Source organism: Calliphora vicina, chromosome 1 (assembly GCF_958450345.1).
Source record: "Calliphora vicina chromosome 1, idCalVici1.1, whole genome shotgun sequence".
NCBI classification, from domain to species: domain Eukaryota; kingdom Metazoa; phylum Arthropoda; class Insecta; order Diptera; family Calliphoridae; genus Calliphora; species Calliphora vicina.
The window spans coordinates 106,776,952-106,797,626 of NC_088780.1; the positions used below are offsets into that span (position 1 = coordinate 106,776,952).

General features: G+C 29.9%; 1 protein-coding gene across 1 annotated transcript; it reads right to left on the bottom strand.

Moving 5' to 3' along the window:
- Nucleotides 1-501: 501 nt before the first annotated feature.
- On the bottom strand, nucleotides 502-16,691 carry Gcn2 (eukaryotic translation initiation factor 2 alpha kinase Gcn2). Its single transcript, XM_065515450.1, has 8 exons — nucleotides 16,555-16,691; nucleotides 16,244-16,496; nucleotides 15,992-16,173; nucleotides 7,157-8,290; nucleotides 5,744-7,085; nucleotides 3,453-5,324; nucleotides 3,087-3,256; nucleotides 502-1,488 (listed from the first exon to the last, which is right to left on the bottom strand). The coding sequence occupies exons 2-8, from the start codon at nucleotides 16,298-16,300 to the stop codon at nucleotides 1,362-1,364; spliced, it is 4,884 nt and encodes a 1,627-aa protein (XP_065371522.1). The 5' UTR covers nucleotides 16,301-16,496; nucleotides 16,555-16,691; the 3' UTR covers nucleotides 502-1,361.
- Between the last annotated feature and the right edge of the window lie 3,984 nt (nucleotides 16,692-20,675).

Below are 20,675 nucleotides of genomic sequence, written 5' to 3' on the forward strand. Positions count from 1 at the left end.
TATATAAAAATAATTATAAATTTTGCATATTTTTAAAATGCAAGAAAATGAAAATAAATAATAATAAAAAATTAACTTAAATTAAAAAAAATGTAGAATATTTTTTTTAAAAAAATTTTGGCTTATTTTGAAAATATTTGAAATATTTTTTAAAGAAATCATAGCATAATCTGAGAAAAAATCTAAAAAAAATCGGTAATCATTACTTAAATAAGAATAAAGGCAATTAACAATGAGAATAAAATAATTTTGAACTCGAAATACGAACACCTGTATTTATTTTTTAGATTTTGAATTTCTAAATTTTCTAAAATTCTAATATGAAATTCTCCTTTGGTCGTATTTCTTTTATTATTTATAATTTTCAAGGATTTACAATATATTCACCCTTATCATGTAAGGCGTAGGCGTTTTACGACAACGACAGTTTCGTACTAGATTAATGAAACAGGTTGAATAATTTCTTTAATCTAGTACGAAACTGTCGTTGTCGTAAAACGACTACGCCTTACATGATAAGGCTGATTGTTGCTGAAAATCACTTGTCATATTTTGTTTTTTTTTTACAATTAAAAATTTCAATATATCGCTAATTTGCTGCAACAACGTCATAACTCAAAATACTGAGTAATATAAAATATGCGCTGTTCTTTAGTCTTTCATATAGTTTTATCAGTTATAAAAAAAGTCAATTATTTTTTGTATGAGAATGTTTTTTTTGCTGTAAACGTCAAATTTAAAATTCATGTTTTCTCGTATATTTGACAAGTAAAAATTTGGGTTAAATACAGATTAGAAAGATATTAATATCTATCAGAAATAAAATCAGTTTTTATTTCTGAAATCGCATGATTTGTTGAAAATTTATTTAACAAATAGTAAAATGTCATAAAACATTCAAAGCCGTTTTTCTCGAAACTATTTTTTTGAATTATGACGTTGTTGCAGCAAATGAGCGATATGTATATAATTAATAAGTTATTACCCACGAAAAACTGTATTAGTTCTACAACTAGCCCTAGAATGCTCTATAGAAAATCATTAGAATTAAAATAGTGTTCCACAGAACTGGTTCCAGAGGCTGTCATTACAGATTACTCTCGTTCTAGAACTAGCTATTTTAGAATAAGTTCTAAAAATATTCATGGGTAATTATTTATAATTAAAAATAACCAATTATTTAAGACTTATATAATTAAATAGGAAGCATTTAGAAAAGCATTCTAATTATAAACTCAAAATAAAAATAAATCATAAATCTCTTAAATCTCTCTCATGTTCATTATATGTATGTTCGTTGCTTTCCTTCTCATATTTTATAATTGATGCTCCACTCATTCTCTGCCGCTCTCTGGTTTTATTCAGATTATTACACGATAATATGAATCGGTTATACTATATAAGGCCACTATAGTTATTTTAGCATCTGTTAAATAATCAAAAATTTCATCACATATTTCCGTGATATAACGGCGGTGTTTGGGAAATCTATAGAGAGGAATAAAATAAGTTTAAATTAATCCAAAATTCTTATTTATAATTAAAGAGTTAGTTTTTTGGATTGTGTCTAAAGTTTGATTTAAACCTAGAATGCAGTTTTGTAAAGCGTGGTTGTGAATAAAATCAGTTTTAAACTTTATATACAGGCCTGTCACAGAATTCAATTCCGATCGAAAGTGGAATTAAGTCCGCATTTTGCTTCTTCAGAAAAAGTAAAACGAAAATTTCTTTCGGAATGAAACCACTTACAGTTTTCAAAGTGGAATTGATATTTCTTTGTATTTATTTGCTTTTCTACAAATTTTAATCAATTTCTGTACCAATAACTTCACTTTTGTTTTAATATTAAAAACGTTATCAAATTAAAAACAGAAATATGGAACTATTAAATATTTTTTGAATTAATAAGTTACACGGAATCTGAAGAACCTAAAACGAAATCGATCGGAATAAAAACTACGGAATTGAAACCATTCCGAACAAAATGTGTGACAGGCCTGATAGTTAAAACGTTTTTTTGTAACAAAAATACATACATATCGTACTCGTTCAACAATACATTTAAATAGAAATACATCATAAAATAATACAAAAAAAATATCGAGAAGTTTCAGAAAAATGGTGTTAACTCAAAAAATAGATTTGTTTTGCAATAATTGCAAAAATTTTAAAGAAAAACAATGTAAATATATTTTCAAATTGAATTTGATTAATATGATGTATTCGGATTTTCAAATTCTCTTAAAATGTAATCACAAACAGTTTTTGGCCTCTACTGAACATTTTAAAATTTTGAGTTAATACAGTATTGTTGAACGAGTGCGATATGTATATACATTTTGTCTAAATGGTTTATGTAAATGCCAATTTATGTAAAAACTTATCGGCAAACAACTTTTTTTGTATCAAATGCTCTTTTGTGTGAAAGCTGGTTTTTAACAGCTAAATATTTATTGTAATTATACCCATTACCATGAGTGGTAAGGATATATACATTCCGTTTTTAACTATTCTGGAACGTTATGTAAAGCGGTCACGATATGTGAGCAAACGGGGCACCCATCTTGCGGAAAGCTTTCTCATAACCAAGTGCTAATTCTAAATTGAAACCAGTGCGCCATGTGAGATGTCTATGGCTTCCACAATCTTTTGCAATTTCAATCTCCGAACAGCCAACACAGTATCGTAAATTTTTGCAATTGTTCCGGGGTAGAGACCTCAACTGGACATCCAGAACTTTCGGTAGTTTGCTAACAATGGCTGTCAAACTCAAACAAAATGACGCAGCTTGTTAAAATTTTTAAAGGATTAAACTGACAGATACAGTGTTGCCCTTTCAGTTAGGAGGCGGGAAATTCAAAAGGTCACGGACTTATTGAGCAGCCCTCATATATAGCCATAACGATGTTTTTATAGAACTCATCTTTCAAAACAGATCGAGATTTTTTTTTAATTTTGTATACATATGTATATTCGATGTATCCCACTTTAGGGTCTTGAGACAGGTAATTGATTTAACAGTATTTTACATTCTTAGTTTAACTCACAACCCAATAGCACTCGATAATATTAATACGATAACGTACCTGTCAATAACCGTAATAATTTCCTGGTCAGTCTCTTTGCGTCCAATACCACGAGGATTTATTGCTCCCACTATTGCATTAAGTGTGGAGTGCGCCAATTCAACTACTAAGACCACAATGCTTTCATTACGAACAAATTGCGACAAAGTTGAGGACATTTGCTGTGTGACCTAAAAATTAGTTTTTTTTTGTTTTGTAAAAGTTAGAACGTTAGAAAGACAAATTGAAATAGGTATGAACTGAAAGTCGATCGATTTCAAAACCAATGATTTAAAAATGTGTGGTGAATTACGATTGATTTCAAGAACAGTTTTTAAAGAATCTAAGTCATAAACAAAGAATCTATAAACAGTTGTCTCAGCTCACCTGATTTTCCAAACGCCTCCGATAGTTGGCCGTCATTTTATCGTGTATCAAAAACTGAACCTGAACATTTGGCAAATTGCTCAAACTAGTCGAATTATAAGTATTCTTAATGCTTGTACTCGAAGCAGAAGTACTCAGACCATAATCACCCCTACCACTGCCAAAATTGCCACCTCCGCCGCCATTGCCATAACTGCTGCTATAATAATTTGAATTCGCCGGTTGAGAGGAAATCTCATTGCAAGTATTTAAATTCGTTTCAGAAGAACGAGGCATTTTTTGTATGAAATCTACCAACTCGGTACGAGTAACATGTCGCTCTTGGAAACGATCTCGCTCCCAAGTACGTATACGTAATGCTCCATTTTCTGCCACCAAAATGACATGAGTTGCTCCCAGTTTGGCCAGATCCTGAGGCTCATCACTACTGCTCGTGATAGATTCTAGGAAACTGCAACGTATGCCAGCCGACCACAACAAACGCATAATGTAAGTGATATCTTTCAAGGGCGGCCGTGAACCACTAACACACACCCCTACATCTATGGTGTGGTATTTTTGTGAGTCTTCGGAAAACATGGCTGCTACCAATTTGTCAAGAGAGAATGACAAGCCTGCACCACTTATACCACGATTTGGTAAATTGGGATTAAAACCTTGGGCTTGTTTTTGAAATTCCATTAGCATACTGTCATAACGTTCTCCCACCGCCAACACAGAAGGTCTAGAAGTACGATTAGGCTTAATGTCTGCAATCATTTGCCAGACAATGCCACCAGAAGTAGCACGTTCAAAACTTATAGGCAAACCAGCAAATATGTGTATGGGACATTTTACACCCAAACTTTGAGCAAGTAAAACAATTGATTCCATTTCTCTTAGAGCTCCCTTAGCCAAAGAAGCGGCTTCGCCTTTGCCACGTACCAATGATTTCAACGAAGAATCATCAGCACTATTTTTGCCACTCATTTGGAAAGTTGCCAATAATAAATCTATTACCGCAGTGGCAGAAGTTCTAGTCTTGTCCATTATAACATTAACACTTGAATAAAACTGAAATTTTGATATTCTACCCTCAATGTAATCCAATATATTACCAAACAAATCACCATACATCTCTTTGGGAACATTACAGTACAATAGTATGGCTCTTAAAAGATTTGTATGATTCATACGTATCATGACATTCTTTTCCCTGGGATTTGGTATCTCAGAGGCAATTTCATAGGCCAATGACAATAGCTCAGCATCCACTAAATGACTGGCCGAATGGGGTGAAATGACATCGAATGCACATTCATAATTTTGTTTGGGATGAAAATTGAAAACCTTTTCCTCTCGATAAACACGATCCACACAATAACGTCTTATCATATTCACTCCACTCATGGCTATGTGGCGAGCAAATTCTGTTCTCAAATCGCTGGGCAACACCACTACACAACCGGAATGCGTCATTAGCCTTACATGATTTACCCAATTATTGGTATGTCTAGTTAATGGAGACAATAACGGTGTGTCCACTTCTATGGCACCATGTTTACGAAACAGTGATACTATTTTCCCCTTAACAAATTCTATTAAGGGGCTGAGTGTCACTAAACTGTCTAGTACAATTGGCGTATTCCAGGACTTCATGGCACGACTACCACCCATGTGGTAGGTATGTTCTAGTATTTCATCACTTTCCTGTTGCAAACACCGTGCAACAATATGTTTGTAGGCCTTACTTTGAGGATTGGCAAGAGCATTTTTCAGCATTTCTTGCAATTCACTAGCCTCCAGTTGAGCGGGCGGTACGAGATCCGAAGCTAAAAGTTCTTCGGCTGTAGGCCGTTGAGCAGGATCATGATTTAAAAGCCAGCGGATAAGCTAGAAATTCAGAAATGATAAGATGAAATGTTTACATATCGAATAAATGGATAATTTTGTCGAATGCTTCATCCCATAAATGTTCTGTGAGTGACAACACAATGGAAACTTTTTCTGAAAACTTTATTCTACCGCATATAAATGTATATTGATATAATAAATTCATATTTACTAGGCTTTCTATTAAAATATAGAAAATTTTAGCGTTTTTAATAATTCATGTTAAAAAAATACATTTATAGAATGTGGTTATACTTCTTAGCATTGGCAAATCAATATTATAACAATAAATACTTCTTTGGTTTCTATTTTCAGAATTTAAATATATTAAGAAATACTGAAAACATTTAAATGTCCTAAGATTTTTTTTCGATTGGACCTTTCCATTGTATTGACAACCACTGTATAATTTCACTCACCTTGACAGTCTTCTCGTATTTACTGTTTTTTAACATGTTTTCCGGAAAGTTAACACTCGTACTTCTTAAATTTATAATAGTTTCAGCTCTTTCCATGCCTGTGCCAAACGGTGGATGGCACATTTCAAACAATATAATGCCCAGTGTATACATATCAACCTTTTGATTGTAGGTTGATTTCGATGCATTGCCCGTCAATTCGGGTGCCACATATAAAGTTGTGCCGACTTTACCCGTACCCGTGCCATCTTCCGTTAATGTTATGTGAGAATTGTGATTATGATTATTTTGTTGTTCGGAATTGGCTTGCAAGGCCAAAAAACTGGTGGTGGCTAAACCAAAATCTCCAATTTTTATTTGATCATGAGAATCTAAAAATATATTGACCGGCTTTAAATCACGATGTATAATGCCCTGTTGATGTATATGCGAAAGACCCTCAGCAATTTCACGAAATAGTCTCCACAGGCGATCAGAATTTTCAAAAAGATTATCATCAATGGCGGTGCGTAGAGTGCATTTTTCACAAAATTCCATTTGTATGTACATAATTTGTATTAAAGGTTTGGGTGAGCAAACTTTCGACGATAATTCCGATTCATTATCGTCATCATCATCATCGTCATCATCATCGTCATCTTCATCGTATACAGCCACCTCTCCATTGGAATCAACAAACTCAATGCCATCTGAATCGGAATCGTCCAAATGGGGCAAATAACTATTCCATAGACTGGATGAATCTGTTTCAGTCTCTGCCCCATTTAAGGCCACCTTTGGCGATTTCGGTCTTTTAACACTGTCATGATGACTTACGGACCAATCGCCCGACATCAAGTCATCCATTTCCTTAATGTCTGCATCACTGCAACTTTCAATCCAACTATTAAAATAACGTACCACATTTTCATGATTTAATCGAGAAAGTAATTCCACTTCTCGAGTCATTTTCTTGTACAGCTGTCTACTGCGGGCCGGTAGTGGTATACGTTTGATGGCATATTCTCGGTTGTCTAGAATGTTACGTACTTTAAGTACATCTCCAAAGGCTCCCTTACCTAAGTACATGAGAACCTCAAATTCGGTGCGCAAACGTGATTGAGATGAGGGCAGTGAGGGTATGGTAAAAGGTGCTATAGATTGCGGCGTAGAGGGTACGGCTAATGCTCGTTGTTTTTGGTTGTGGGAAGCTGCGGCTAAAGAGGGTTTATATTGATTTGGATGACAGGATAATGCTAATGTTAAATGTTGATTTTCTTTGTCTTCTGCTGTAAATAAAGAGCTGCGCAGAAAGGGATGTTCCAAAAGTTCCGAGGCTGATAGTGTGCGATCGGAGTTGCATCTGTAAACATACATATTATAAAAATATAATTAAATTTGATTCTATATAAAAAAAATTTTTGTATCATTTACTTATCCACAAAATCTCTCATTTCAAACGTTGGCGTATTCATTAAACTCTCCACTAAAGCTCCTAGTGCTGGCAAATCTCCTTGAGACGACCTTTGACCCGAGCCTCCAATCAGTTCAAGCAAATTTGTCACTATAGAAAAATCAGTGACTCTTATAGTGCCAGTATTGTCCATAAATACCGTAGAGTCCAGTAGGTGGCTATGCGAAACCCCTTTATTGTGTAGAAACACTAAAGCATCTATTACGCCTTTAGCCACACCTCGAACACCATCCATACACCAACCCAATGACGATGAAATACTAAAAACACTAGTGCCCAATACAAAATCCTGTACCAAATACACCAAAAGACCTTCCTTACGTTTGATACATAAAACACATTCGTATTGTATGAGATTCTTATGATTCAATTGCGATAAAGTGGCCACTTGTTTCTCTATGGAGTTAATAACATCATCCACACGATGATTGCCGCTACATTTGGGTTCCGAGGACAACCAAAAACATTTACCGGACCCATTGCCACAATGTTGCTCAATTTGGGAATATTTTATATTCCATTCGGTAATGTACAACAATTGACCCGTGTCCATATCGATGCCATTATAGGCTATACACCCCTTTTGTGAGTGACCCATACAACAACCCCTTCTTATTTGTCGCCCTACTTTATGGAAGTATAGCGTTTCACTACTTTTATGCTCCACACATTTGGAGGGATAAATGTGGCCACGGTAAAAGGGTGAAGAACTCTCTGAACTTTCCGATGAACTGGCATGACGATTTGATTCGCTCATACTACGTCGGGGTTCACGTCGTTTTGTTTCGGATTTAAACATTTCCTTACGACGTTCTACTTCATCGAGCAGATTTTGTCGTTCTTTGTGTTCCCGTTGCATCTTCAAGTCCAATAGTTCTTGTTCCCGTTGTTGTTTTTGTTGCAGCATCTCATCGTAAAAGGAACCGCGGGGTGGTTTATTGTGTTTTAGTAGAAAAGCCTGCACCGTTTGGGCTAATTCATAGATCATTACCTCCCCACGCAATTCGTTGGATTGCTGTTGTAGTTGTTGTACTAATTCTTCGATAAGTTGATCGGAAATGCCTTTAGTTTCTTCGAGAGTAATTTTAGGAGCCCTAAAAAAGGAAATATATATATGGAATATATTAGGAAGTTGCATTTTTAACATATTTTTATAAATTAATAGTTTTTCCTAAAAATTTAACATTTTCATGCATATTTTTGTTTTTTGAGCCATAAAAGCAAAAACAAAAATACTGTTACAATACAAAGCAAGGCGAATTTATACAAGGTGGTGGTAGTTCTACAAAAACAACAAATGGTCTTAACAAATGTCAAAAAACAGAAATTACAAATTAAACAAATATGTATTAAAACTAAATATAGTGTAGATAATTGAATAGTGAGGGCATTACTTCTTTATGCAAAATATAGATATTTTGTTAATTAGCTTTAAATATATAGATATTGAAGTATAAAAACAAGCTTTGACAGATGTTAGAACCAAACAAACGAAAAAAGAGTAATCAGCTGATTGACTGACTCCACCTTGTATAAATTCGCCTTGATACAAAGTAAGATGTACTTGTATTGCCAACGCTATTAAAATCTTATGCCCACTTTCGATTTTAAAAATGCCTTTTATTAATGTTTGGTATAGTAAATTTTATAACAATTTAAAATTATTTATTTTAATTTAAATTTTCTTTGCAGTTCGGATAAATTTAGTGTGACTAAATTATAATTTTAGAAAATTCTTAATTTATTTTTTTTTTGTTTTCTTTCAAACCGGTTTTTTTAAAAACAAACTTTTCGGTTAAACCGGTATTTTAAATTTGCCGATGTTTTGGACAATCAAGTTCAGACTACATATTAATGGTGGAAACGCAAGATTCGGCACAGCCGATTTTTTTTATTAATTTATGCGTTCGTGATATATTTTAACAAATAATTATCAATTTAAAGTGTTTGTTCCCTTTAAAAAAAACATATTAAAAATATCAAATTAATTATAATTATGTATTAATTCAGTATTAAACTGTTCACAAAAATCATTTCCAAGCTTAAAATATTAAGGGTATTTATTTATTTAAAAAAAAAATGGAAAATTACACTGTGATTTTTTTACACTTTTTGCTTAGCAAAATTTCTCGATACATAATAGGTAATTGGTTGTCATCGGGTTTGAAGCACTAAACTTTTTATTTTTTTTTAATAAACAGCCTCTATGCGGTTATTTATTAGTTTTTGCAACATATTTTTATCAGCGATATAGATTTTTGATACAATAATATGAAAAAATTAACAAAACAATAAAAAAAATTAACGAAAAACATTTTATATGCATGTATACTAGAGCGTACCACCTTACATGTGAAAAAAGTGAGCCGACTCACTCTAATATAAAGTATTATGGCAAGGCAGTTCGAAAAAATTAAAAATAGGGTCTAATTTGTACATTTTTTTTTTAAATTTTCACATAGAATATTTGTTTTTATTGCAATATATTTTTTTTGCTCAGCATTTCAATAAATATTTAAATTGTAATAAATATGTATGTATGTATATTGATTTAAATTTAATTATTGATTTAAATTTATATATTTTCTATGTAATATGAATTTTTGTATGGCCTTTTTGGGTCTATATTACACGAATAAATAAAAAATAAACAATTTTTTTCTTTGCAATTATATTTTATTAATATTAAACTTCTATCCATATTGCGTCATTTGACTAAAAAATATTAACACAGACAAATTTCACATGTATTTTATATATTGTGTTTATCACTAATTAATATTTTTAACAAATGTTTAATTTATTGTTAATTGTCTCTTAAAAACAGCTTAACACAACATAATCCTATTATAACAAGGTATCATTTCCCCTTTTACTAACTATCAATACATTTCCGTTTCCTCTACTTATACAATAACTAACAAATAAACAAAGCTTTGGCAACCCTAAACTCTCTCACATCCTCTCTTTGGTATGAATGCAATTTAATGCAATTCACGTTATTAGTTCCTTTTGTCCGTTTAACTAGTGCGTATATTACTTAAGAAATGTCTCCGCGTTTATTAATATTAAAATAATAAAACATGCCGGTATTATTGCAAAAAGTTAAAGAAAATTATTAAAAAGTGTTTATCTAATTAGTATTAAATAAAAGTTTGTTAAAAAGTTTAAAGAAACTCAGAAAATGAGTGTGTAAATTCCTATTGGAAAAATGTCTATTCATGTTTTTTTTAAAATGGCCGTTACAAAAAAAGAAAAAAGTTAACTAGCGAGTGTGATGTTAGTGTAGGTATGTGTTAGTGTGTAGAAAAGTCTCAAACATGAGTTAAGCCGGCGGAGCACCCTTTTTCAAGGCTAAATGCAATTATGTGTGAAAATATGTATGCTGCAAAAGTTATCAAGGTTATTAGGCTTGAATGTGAGGTTATGTTTAATGTAAAGGGTTTTTTGTGTTAAATGTAAAGGGGGTAAAATAAAGTAGTGGGTTATAAAATAAATGTATGCAGTAAATAAAAAATATTTATAAATTAAATGAAATCGTGTTATTTAAATAATAAAAAGGCCATTTATAATAAAATTTTTTATATTTAAAGTAATAAAATATTAAAGTAGGTAAAAGTCACTAAATAAAAATAAATAAAATAAAAAAAATTTAAAAAGAGGTAAAATAAAGTAGAGTGTTAAATTATAATTATAAATTAAAAGAAAAAGTGTTATATAAATAATAAAAATGTCAATTATAATGAAATTGTATATATTTAAAATTAATTAATATAAAAGTAGGTAAAAGGCTCTAAATAAAAATAAATAAAATATAATAATTTGAAAAAGATGTAAAATAAAGTTGTGAGTTAATAAGTAAATGTATGCAGTAAATATGTAGAAATGTTTATAAATTAAAAGAAAAAGTGTTATTTAAATAAAAACTGTCAATTATAATAAAATTATATATGTATATAATAATATATAATTATTTGATAAAAAAATTAAAGAAAAATATAATAAAAAAGTTAATTTGGTGTTAAATGAAAATTAAAAAATAATAAATAAATAAAAAAAATATATAAATAAATAAGGTTAGTTTTCGGGACTTTATGTAGTATCGCACCGGAACTTTCAAGTACATAGTTTCGTTAATATCTATAACATTAAGAAATGTCTAGGCAACTGATATTAAATTAATATCTACAATTTTTCTCCGCGCTAACGGATTTATCGGTAACGGTCGTTTAAATAATTTAGCTAACGTTAGCTAAACGGTAATAAAAACTAAGTGGACACTTTTTAAGAGGAACTGGGATTATTCAAAGTACCGTTCGAAAAGTGCAACATTTTTTTTCTCAGGTATTATTTTGTTAGTGAGTAATATTGTTATTTTGGTCATTATTATGGCTTTATATTATTGAACTGTTACAATGAAAATTAAGAAAGTTTTTTGTTTGTGATCAATGTTGTCAAGTTAAATAATTCCATACGTTCTACAAATTTGTCTCTGCGTTTTTCTTATTTATTTTAAAATTTGGGGTATTGGGTTTAAATTTTATATTGATTTCATAAAATATTCTTCAAATTACAGCAAAAACCCCATTCTGAATCTCCAATAAAACACTTTTAATTTTATTAGCGGTTAAAAAGGAGTCTACATTTTTAACACACCTAATTGATCCATTCCATTACGATTGTATATTTAGATGGAGAGTTTTATTTGTTTCAACTTGCTTTAAATTTTGTGAAATTCCGAAAATGCTAAGGTAATTCACGTCACCGCTTTCGCACAATCACAGCCATGCATATTATGTATGTTGTTGCTGTGATTGTGCGAAAGCGGTGACGTGAATTACCTTAGTATTTTAGGCAACGAACCCTGGACGGTTTTAAATTTAAGAGTAAAAAAATAAATTTGGATGTAACCATAGTTGGAGGTAGTGCACTAAATGTTGATTACAGTATTGTACTATCACTAAATAAAATTGCAGAAAATTTAGTTTGCACTATTTTTCACCAGCGTTAGTGATAATGATAATTTTTTTCACTATCACTAAACGAAGATTTAGTGCAAAACCTGCACTACACTCAATTACTGCAAAATTTTACAATCAAAAAAATCTCTCACTTAATTTTAAGAAAGTGGTCAAGAAATTGTTGAATTCAAATTCGAATAATAAAAATTTTAAATATATTATAATATAAATTAGTCTTATGTTTTGAATTAGTGCACACAAATAAACTTTAACCATTTTGAATTTAAAATATAGTGCAACATTTTTAGTTGCACTCTAATTAGTGAAAAAAAAGTAGCAATGGACTGAAAATTGCTTTTTTTAAAATCAAATAATTTAATTTTGAGTGCAAAATGTTTTAACTCAGTATCACTAATTAGGTTGCATTTAGACAATTTCAAAGATCTACGAATTCCGTCTTAAATGATATGAAATAAAATCAATCAATTTGTTTGGCTTTTCTAATTCGTGTTCGACTTTAGTTTTAACTAACGATATTAATATATGCAGAATTAAAGAACGATTTAGATTTCTCATACATAAGTATCGTCATATACAACCACAAAACATCGTTCGTGTCTTAAGAAACGAATTTATATACATGTAAGGACTGAGATCGAAAAAATCTGAACATACATATATGTTAATAAAAATTAAAGCACTAAACTTACAGTTTTGATTTTTTTATTTGATTAAAATTATTACTACAATTTGCAAATAATATTTTTATAGCTCTAATCAATAGTGATAAATTTTTGAACCTTTTCGGAAACCCTTCCATTAAGGTTTTTATTGTCACTTCTGTCACTTTGTTCGAACAGGTAGTTGATCTCCGTTTAAAATCTTTTGGACACCTTTTTTGAGCTGTTCAATTTTTTTTAACAAGAGCCAAATATCTCTCCACTAGCCTTAGTTCCAGGCAGTTTGGAGGATTTGTTTATCTTGGTACAAATAACACATTATTGTTCTTGTACCACTCAAGACCTTGCTTACCTTAGTGACAGGATGCCAAATCAGACCAAAAATAAGTGGACACATTAAAAAGTCTTTTGTATTTTGTAAGAAATCTGTAAGAAATGCTTGGCTTCTTTTGCCACAACTGCATATTGCTTGCCATGCCAAGAACTTTTTGGGAAAATTTTGTGCTTTTGGGTTTTAAACTTTTCTACAACATTCCCTCGTGCATGCGAAGCTGCGAAAGCAGCAGTTATATTTTTTTTTATAAAACTTGACTTTAATTTCCGTGTTTTGTCTTTGGCCTCTAAATTTTTAGCTTTTGGGTCCTAAATCTTTCTACAACATTCCCTCGAACATCAGCAACATAAAAATATTGATCCGGAAGCTGCGAATAATTTCCATACGTATGTTTCGTCATCCATTATGCAGCAGGGAAATTCTTTTTTTATAAAATTTGACTTCAATGTCCGTGCTCTGTCTTTGGCCTCTAAATTTTTAGCAGTGTTCCTGTTAGGAACTTTTTGAGCCTTGTATGTTTTTAAAACTGCAATGGCTTTAACTTTTCGTACAAAATAGTCCGAGTACTGAGCTAACCGGACTGCTTTCCTAACCGATGTGTTGGAAATGCTTTCTATTTATTGGCTTTAGAAACATCATATGGACCATTCCTTCAACATTAACCAGATTTTCTATCAAGGGATACTGTTTCTCTCGATACTGTTTAATAACATTGGAATCAGTTTGACGCAGACCTTTGATTGTTTGGCCAACTTTTTGTAGAACCAAGTTGGGTTTTGTTGAAAATATTTAATAATTTAAGTACGTACTTTTCTCGTCGCTCATTTTAATCTGATTAACAACAAATGAACATAATTGACATTATACATAATAAATGACATGGTTTACAAAGGTAACTTGATCAAAAAATATTACTTGGTTTAAAAGTTTTAATGAAAAACGTGTTTTAAGGTTTTTTCGATCTCAGACCATATGTATATATATTTCTTCAAATTCTTCAACAGTTGTTATGCTTATATATAGGATATGTCCGCCTGTCTGTTGAGATCAACTTCCCGAGTTGATTTCACCAAAAATGTTGCTCTTTTTCAAATTTCCTTGTAATTCCATATTTCATTGACGAATTTAAAATTTGTATAATTGATCTATTTCATTTCGTAATATTAAATAATAGTTGTAAATAATAACAATAATACATAGTACAATAATAATACCTGAGAATGTAATTAATAATATATAAAAAATAAAGTTACTTAAAATATGTACATAATATAGATTCATGGATTAATTTCTGCAGCCATACAAAATTTAAATATTGATATAAACATTCATTAAACATCATTTCATTCCGCATTAAAACACTTCTTGGTTTACACTATAATTGTTTTAAAATATCTTGAAGTCAATTATTTTCGTTGACAATTTCATAAGTTGCTGGATACTAATTTCCCGCACTTTAGAAAAAATATCTTTTCATTCTCGGGAATTTTTAATACTAAATTAAAACAACAGCAGTAAAGTCTTTATAGAATTTTGCCTTAGTTTTAAAAGAGGTAAACAATATTTTTGATTGTCTAATGGTGTTCGAATGTTTTTTTAAGGATTAATAGTAAATTATAGTGGTATTTGACTGGCCATTTAATTGGTTAAATTTCATGTCTATTGTTTTGATAAATGTATTAAGACTATGTTTAATCTGGAGAACATGCAGACTTCGTTTCGAAAGAGACCTTTTTCAAATTATTAAACCATAATTATAGTCATTACTTTCTAAATTAATATTGTTTTAAATAAAATAGGAACCCTAGTTGCAATATTAAAACTAAAATAAATTTAGAACTCATTGAAATACAAATTTTGGAAGTTTCTCTTTTTAATTAATTATTTTTTAATCCGAAACGAGGAACCCTCGTTGCTATAGAAAAATTAACAGAACTTTAGAACTCATTGAAATCCAAATTTTTAAATTTTCTAAATTTTGGAAAAAATGGAGTTTCAATATTTTTCTAAAATCAACTTTTACATAGACGGTGTACATAAACGGTTTCTATATAAAAACTAGAATTTTTCACGAAATTTACCTTAAAAAAAATGTGAAAGTTTTGTACATATTTTGGATAATATCTCAGTTCTTATATCGCAATCGGTAACGATAACTACATTAATAACTATAATTAAATAAAAATATTATATTTGTGGCAACGGTATCTATCTAACCTTTAATAATAATTAATTTTATAATTTAAAAATAAAAAAAAACAAATTTCTCAAGAAAGCTCATCAAGATGAATATAATCGGTAAGTTTTTCTTAATGAACAATTATTTTATATTTTACTACTACATAATTTTATTAAATATCAATTATTAAAAATTGTATTACAATATTCCCATTACAATTCAATTCACAACATATTAAAGAAGTATACAGATAACAAATACTTTTTTATATTACAAAATTAATTGCTTTTATTCATCAATAAAAAAATAAGAAAAAAAGGTTTTTGAAAAAATTCAAAAACTAAACAAAATAACAAAAATGAACCTTGACCTTGACAAAAAATTGCGTCTTGGTTTTGATAATTTTAGATAACCAAAGCATCAATTTCTCATTGTTTGAAAAAGAATACAAAACAAATAAAATAATTATTTTATTTTGTCTACAATTTGTCTATACGAATATGAATCAAAACAAACAAAACATCAATTCCAAAACAAACATTTTACCATCGACCTAAAAATAAACCAAACTAAAGGCCTACACAGAACCCGCACATGAACACACACACTTTAACACTAAAAGATAAATAAATAGTACTTACATTTTTGGATATTTCGAGGGACAAACTACATGCAGTTTTGTTTTAACATATGCTTCCGTCAAACCATTCGATGAGTCCCTTAATGGTGTCAACTCAATACGTATATCTGTGGGTTTCCATTGTGAGGGCGTAGCACTGTTATTGTAGGAACGCAAATCTTCCACATCGTTACCAAATATTGACTAGAACAAATCAAACAAATCAATTAACTCTTTCATGAAATTCATTTAACACAAATTAATTATATTGTACCTTTATAACCTCCAATTCTTGTGTTTGTCTTTCACGAAAGGATTCCTTGGTTGTCATTTTGATAGCTTTTTCTCAATGCTTGCAAGTGATTTTTCAATAATTATGAAATAAATTTAAACAATTTAAAATAAATTAAATTTCCTGTTTATGACAAATCGCCTAGATTTGTTATTTACTGCTCCTGCTGCTGTTTTACTGACAGCTGTTGCCTCGTTTAGCACAAAAATTTTCATCACTTTTATGAATTTGTTTCCTAAAATAATTGAAAATTTGAGGAAATCTTTGCTTTTCACACGCTGCACATTAATTACCTTTTTATTTTCAAGTTTTTCTACTAATAATTCTTTGTTTTTTTTTTATTATAAAATAATTCAATTATCAAAAAGAAAATAAGTTTTCCACGCGTAATAGTTTCTGCAAAAGTTTTTTCCAAAATATACAAAAAACTTTTATTCTCCTACAAGTGTCAAATTTATCAGCCGCTTATTGTTATTCTTTTCTATTTTCTTTGTTTTGTTTTGATTTATTTTTCAATTAGATTTTGTTGATAACAACTCTGTTAAAGAGCATGTTGTTGAGCGGTGTTGTCAACTCAGTGCTTTTAGCTTTGTTTTAGTGCTTTTTAATTCGGTTCTTTTTCAGAGCTTTCTAAAAAAAATCGGTGACAGTAATAAAACCGATCACGAAATATTAGATAAAAAGTGATCAGCCGTTAGGCTGACTCCACCTTATATATGAATTCGCCTTTAGTAATAACCAGGGAAACCAAAATATGCAAATGCATGTTTTTTCTGGTGAGTCTAATGGGCACATGGATTAGATATTTACACGTTTCAGAACTATTTAAGAATTTTGGCATCGATTTGTGAGTGCATATTTCGGCATATTTTACCCTTAAATGCATATTTTTGCATATATTTGTTTTAAGAGCATATTTATGTATGTCATATTTTTGCGTTTTTAGAGCATATTTTACTGTTTAATAGCATATTTTGACTTTATCAAAAAAAAATTTTTCTTACTTATTTTTCGCTGTTGTGTTACAGGCTTTTACTTCCTTTGTTTAAAATTCAAAATTGAAAAATAGATTGCTATTTTTAAAATAGCGCCATCTAAAGGCCCAACTATAATATGCATAAGCTAGCTTAAGGTAATGTCAAAACCGAACGAAAAGTCTGTCAAATGCTTAAGGAAATTCAAAGAAACTTTTAGGTGGCTATAATGTACTTACGTCCATTCAAAACTATTTAGCCCCATTTGAACATTTATGTGCAACTTGCAATTAAAAAAATACGTATTTCTTATTATTTTATCAAAATATATAAATTTTCTTCATCCTTTTCATTTATTTCTTTATTTTCTTTGTATAAAATAAATAAACAGCTGATTTCGTACGGAATGTGCGACCAGCTTCGCACTTTGCTTAAGCAAATAAAATTCGATGAAACTTGACGAAACTCTCTTAAGTACATTATAGTTTGTCACATACGTTTTATATGTATTCGCACATTTGCTTAAGCTGACTTAAGCTAGTGTATGCATATTATAGTTGGGCCTTAAATATCAAATTTTAATTAATTTTTAAATAAAAGTATATTTTTTGATTAAAAATTATGAACAAGTTTGTTTTTTTATGAGCATATTTTTTAAATTTTAATTGCATATTTTAAAGTTTTTACTGCATATTTAAAGCGCTGAAAACGCCTTTTTAGAGCATATTTCCGGTTTCCCTGGTAATAACCAAGGCAAACATTTTGAAATTACACGTTAGTTCTTGAAGTATATTGGAAAACCACTTTCAGTCTTTTTCCATTTCCTTTTTATCATTTAGTCATGTTCTGAGTCGATTAAGCGATGTCCTTGTGCGAAAAATACAGTTCCCAATTTTGAAGATATGTCGATAAACTGGCTGAAATCGGTCCATTATTTCACTTATTGTATCCTCCCGAAATTGAACTTTATGGGTCATAAATGTTTAATTTATTTAGTATAGGTATGCACACAAATTTCACTACAAATAAGATTTGTATATACGAAATTCATGACTCAAAAAATCGTGGTGTAAACCGGCACTTATGTGCAAAATAGTAAAGAAAAAAGTGGTAGTTCCAATTTATTTTGTTTCTGACTTGTGCTAATATGCTCTTTTACCTCATTAATAGCCCAAGTACTTTGGATTGTGAGTACCTCTAAAAATTTTAGAAATTTAGAATTTTATTAAAATTTGTGTATTAATAATTTTAATTAAAATTATACTTTGAAATACAATTTATCTTTAAACAAAGTAATATTGTTTTTTTTTTGCGACAAATATGAGTTTTTTCATTATTTCAGTGGTTTTTCAAATTGTAAAGTTGACAACGCTGGTGGTGAGTGTTGCAGTATGGTGAGTTTATTTTAGTTGGGGATTAAATTTAAAACGAAATTTGAATTTCGTTTATCTTAAATGAATGTTAATAAACAAAAGTTTTATTTTTTGAATTGCAAATATATTCGTTAATTAGCGATCCACAGATGAAATCTGAAATTAATTATTAGAAATTAGGAATAGAAATCTTATTTTAAGAAACAATTTTCGAAATCCGTTAATCATTAAAATTAGCATGTTTCATTCTCATTTTGGGTTAATATGAATCGAAATTTTTTTAATCGTTTAACATCGACTTATTAATATAACAACAATATATGAGCGTACCATTTATCGAAATAAACGAAAATCTGGGCTTATAAAAAAAAGTTTAGTCCTTTCTATATTAAGGTAACGATATATAGGTATATTAATTGGAATTTAATTATACCCTTCACCATGAGTGGCAAGGGTATATATTCAGGTATGTTCTGCAAATCACATTTTATAAAAGTGGTTTGAAATCACATAAATGGTGTTCTGAGCACATAATTTTGTGATTTTAAAACGTTCAACAAAGTCACTAATGTTTTCAAATCACTTGGTTATTTCTGCGGCTATTGAATGGAAAATATTAAAATAAATTATTTAAATAAATTAAACAATATGTCCTTTATTAATTTTCCTATAGAATTACTTGTTTTATTAAAAAAACACCTACAATTTAATAAAAATCGAGAGACACCTTTTCTGCTGTAATAAGTTTATTTGCTTTTGTGATTTCTTTTGTGGTTTCAGGTTTGTTTTCAGTTGTCAGCTGTTTATGATTTTCGAAAATACATGGAAGCTTGCCGGACTAAAATTTTTTAATGTTTGTCTAAAATATGTTCAATATCTTTAAATTAATTATAGAATTCGTCATAAAATTTATAATATTTGTTAGATTATATTATAAGTTATCAATATGCGTTAAGTTTTTTGCGCAAATTGGAAAAAAAATCCAACAAAGTTGAAGCAAGTGGTAACCAAAAGCAATTGTGTACTGTGGCAGCTTTACTGTTTTGTTTTCTTTTTGACATAGTGGTTGAGCTTGCGCCATAGTTTTTGCAAAATTTTTATAAAATGTAGTTCCATTCTTTTTAATTCCATTAAAGATATAACAGAAGCTCCAGGCATTTTTTTATTTTCACTTTAATATTTCTACAAAATTATTAGCAAAACAAAACATTTAAAATAAACGAATCAGCTGTTTTCTTGTGCTTTCGAAAATTTAAAATCACACCGAAAAATATAATAACAGTGTGATTTACAGAACAGGCACAAATCACATGTGTGATTTTAAAACGGTATGTGATTTGAAATCACGTGGATTACAGAACATACCTGATTGTTACGAAATTGTACTTGAATTCAAATATAACGATTTTAAGGGCTGATTTAAAAGTAGCATAATGCTTTCAAATAACAGTGCTGTAATAGCAAACTGTAACATATCTGTGGGCATTATTAAATAAAAGCTTTCAGTTGACCATTGATCGTAAGTTGGCAACGCTGTTTGAATTCGAATATTCAGTTAAAGAACATTGTAGAAAGTACACCACCACACCACATGTTCTAGAATGTTCGAACTTTGACAGTTAAAGAGCAATCTAGAGTGCAGATGGCAGAGGTTGCAGTCGTTAGTGAGTTTATCAGGGACGCTTTTCGAAAAAACATCTACTGAGTGCCTTAAAGTGTGTTGTGTTTTTCAAGTAAATTCGTGTACATTATAAATTGTGTCTGTATTTCTGAGAATTTATAAACGTGTATAAAAAAACATTGAGTGGCTATTTAATTCTGTGGTTGTTGTACATTTTGAATAAATAAAGAGTTGTTACAATTTTTAAACTACTAAACGGCTTTTATTTGCAATCAAAAGTATCCGGTTTATTTAAAGGAAATAAACCAGCGTTTTGAAAAGGTTAAAACGTAACAATATAGTTTGTCATTCCCTTTGTAATTTCTACATTTTTCATTTGCGACTCCATAAAGTATGTATGTATGTATGTATGTATGTATATTCTGAATCGTTGTAGATAGCGCAGT

Excerpts from the sequence above, each read along its gene's own strand:
- Gcn2 (XM_065515450.1), bottom strand. The coding sequence starts at position 16,300 with ATGACAACCAAGGAATCCTTTCGTGAAAGACAAACACAAGAATTGGAG. Across the intron at positions 8,291-15,991 it reads CCCTCGAAATATCCAAAAAT|GGCTCCTAAAATTACTCTCG; the intron begins GTAAGTACTATT and ends TTCCTTTTTTAG. Across the intron at positions 5,325-5,743 it reads AATACGAGAAGACTGTCAAG|CTTATCCGCTGGCTTTTAAA; the intron begins GTGAGTGAAATT and ends CTGAATTTCTAG.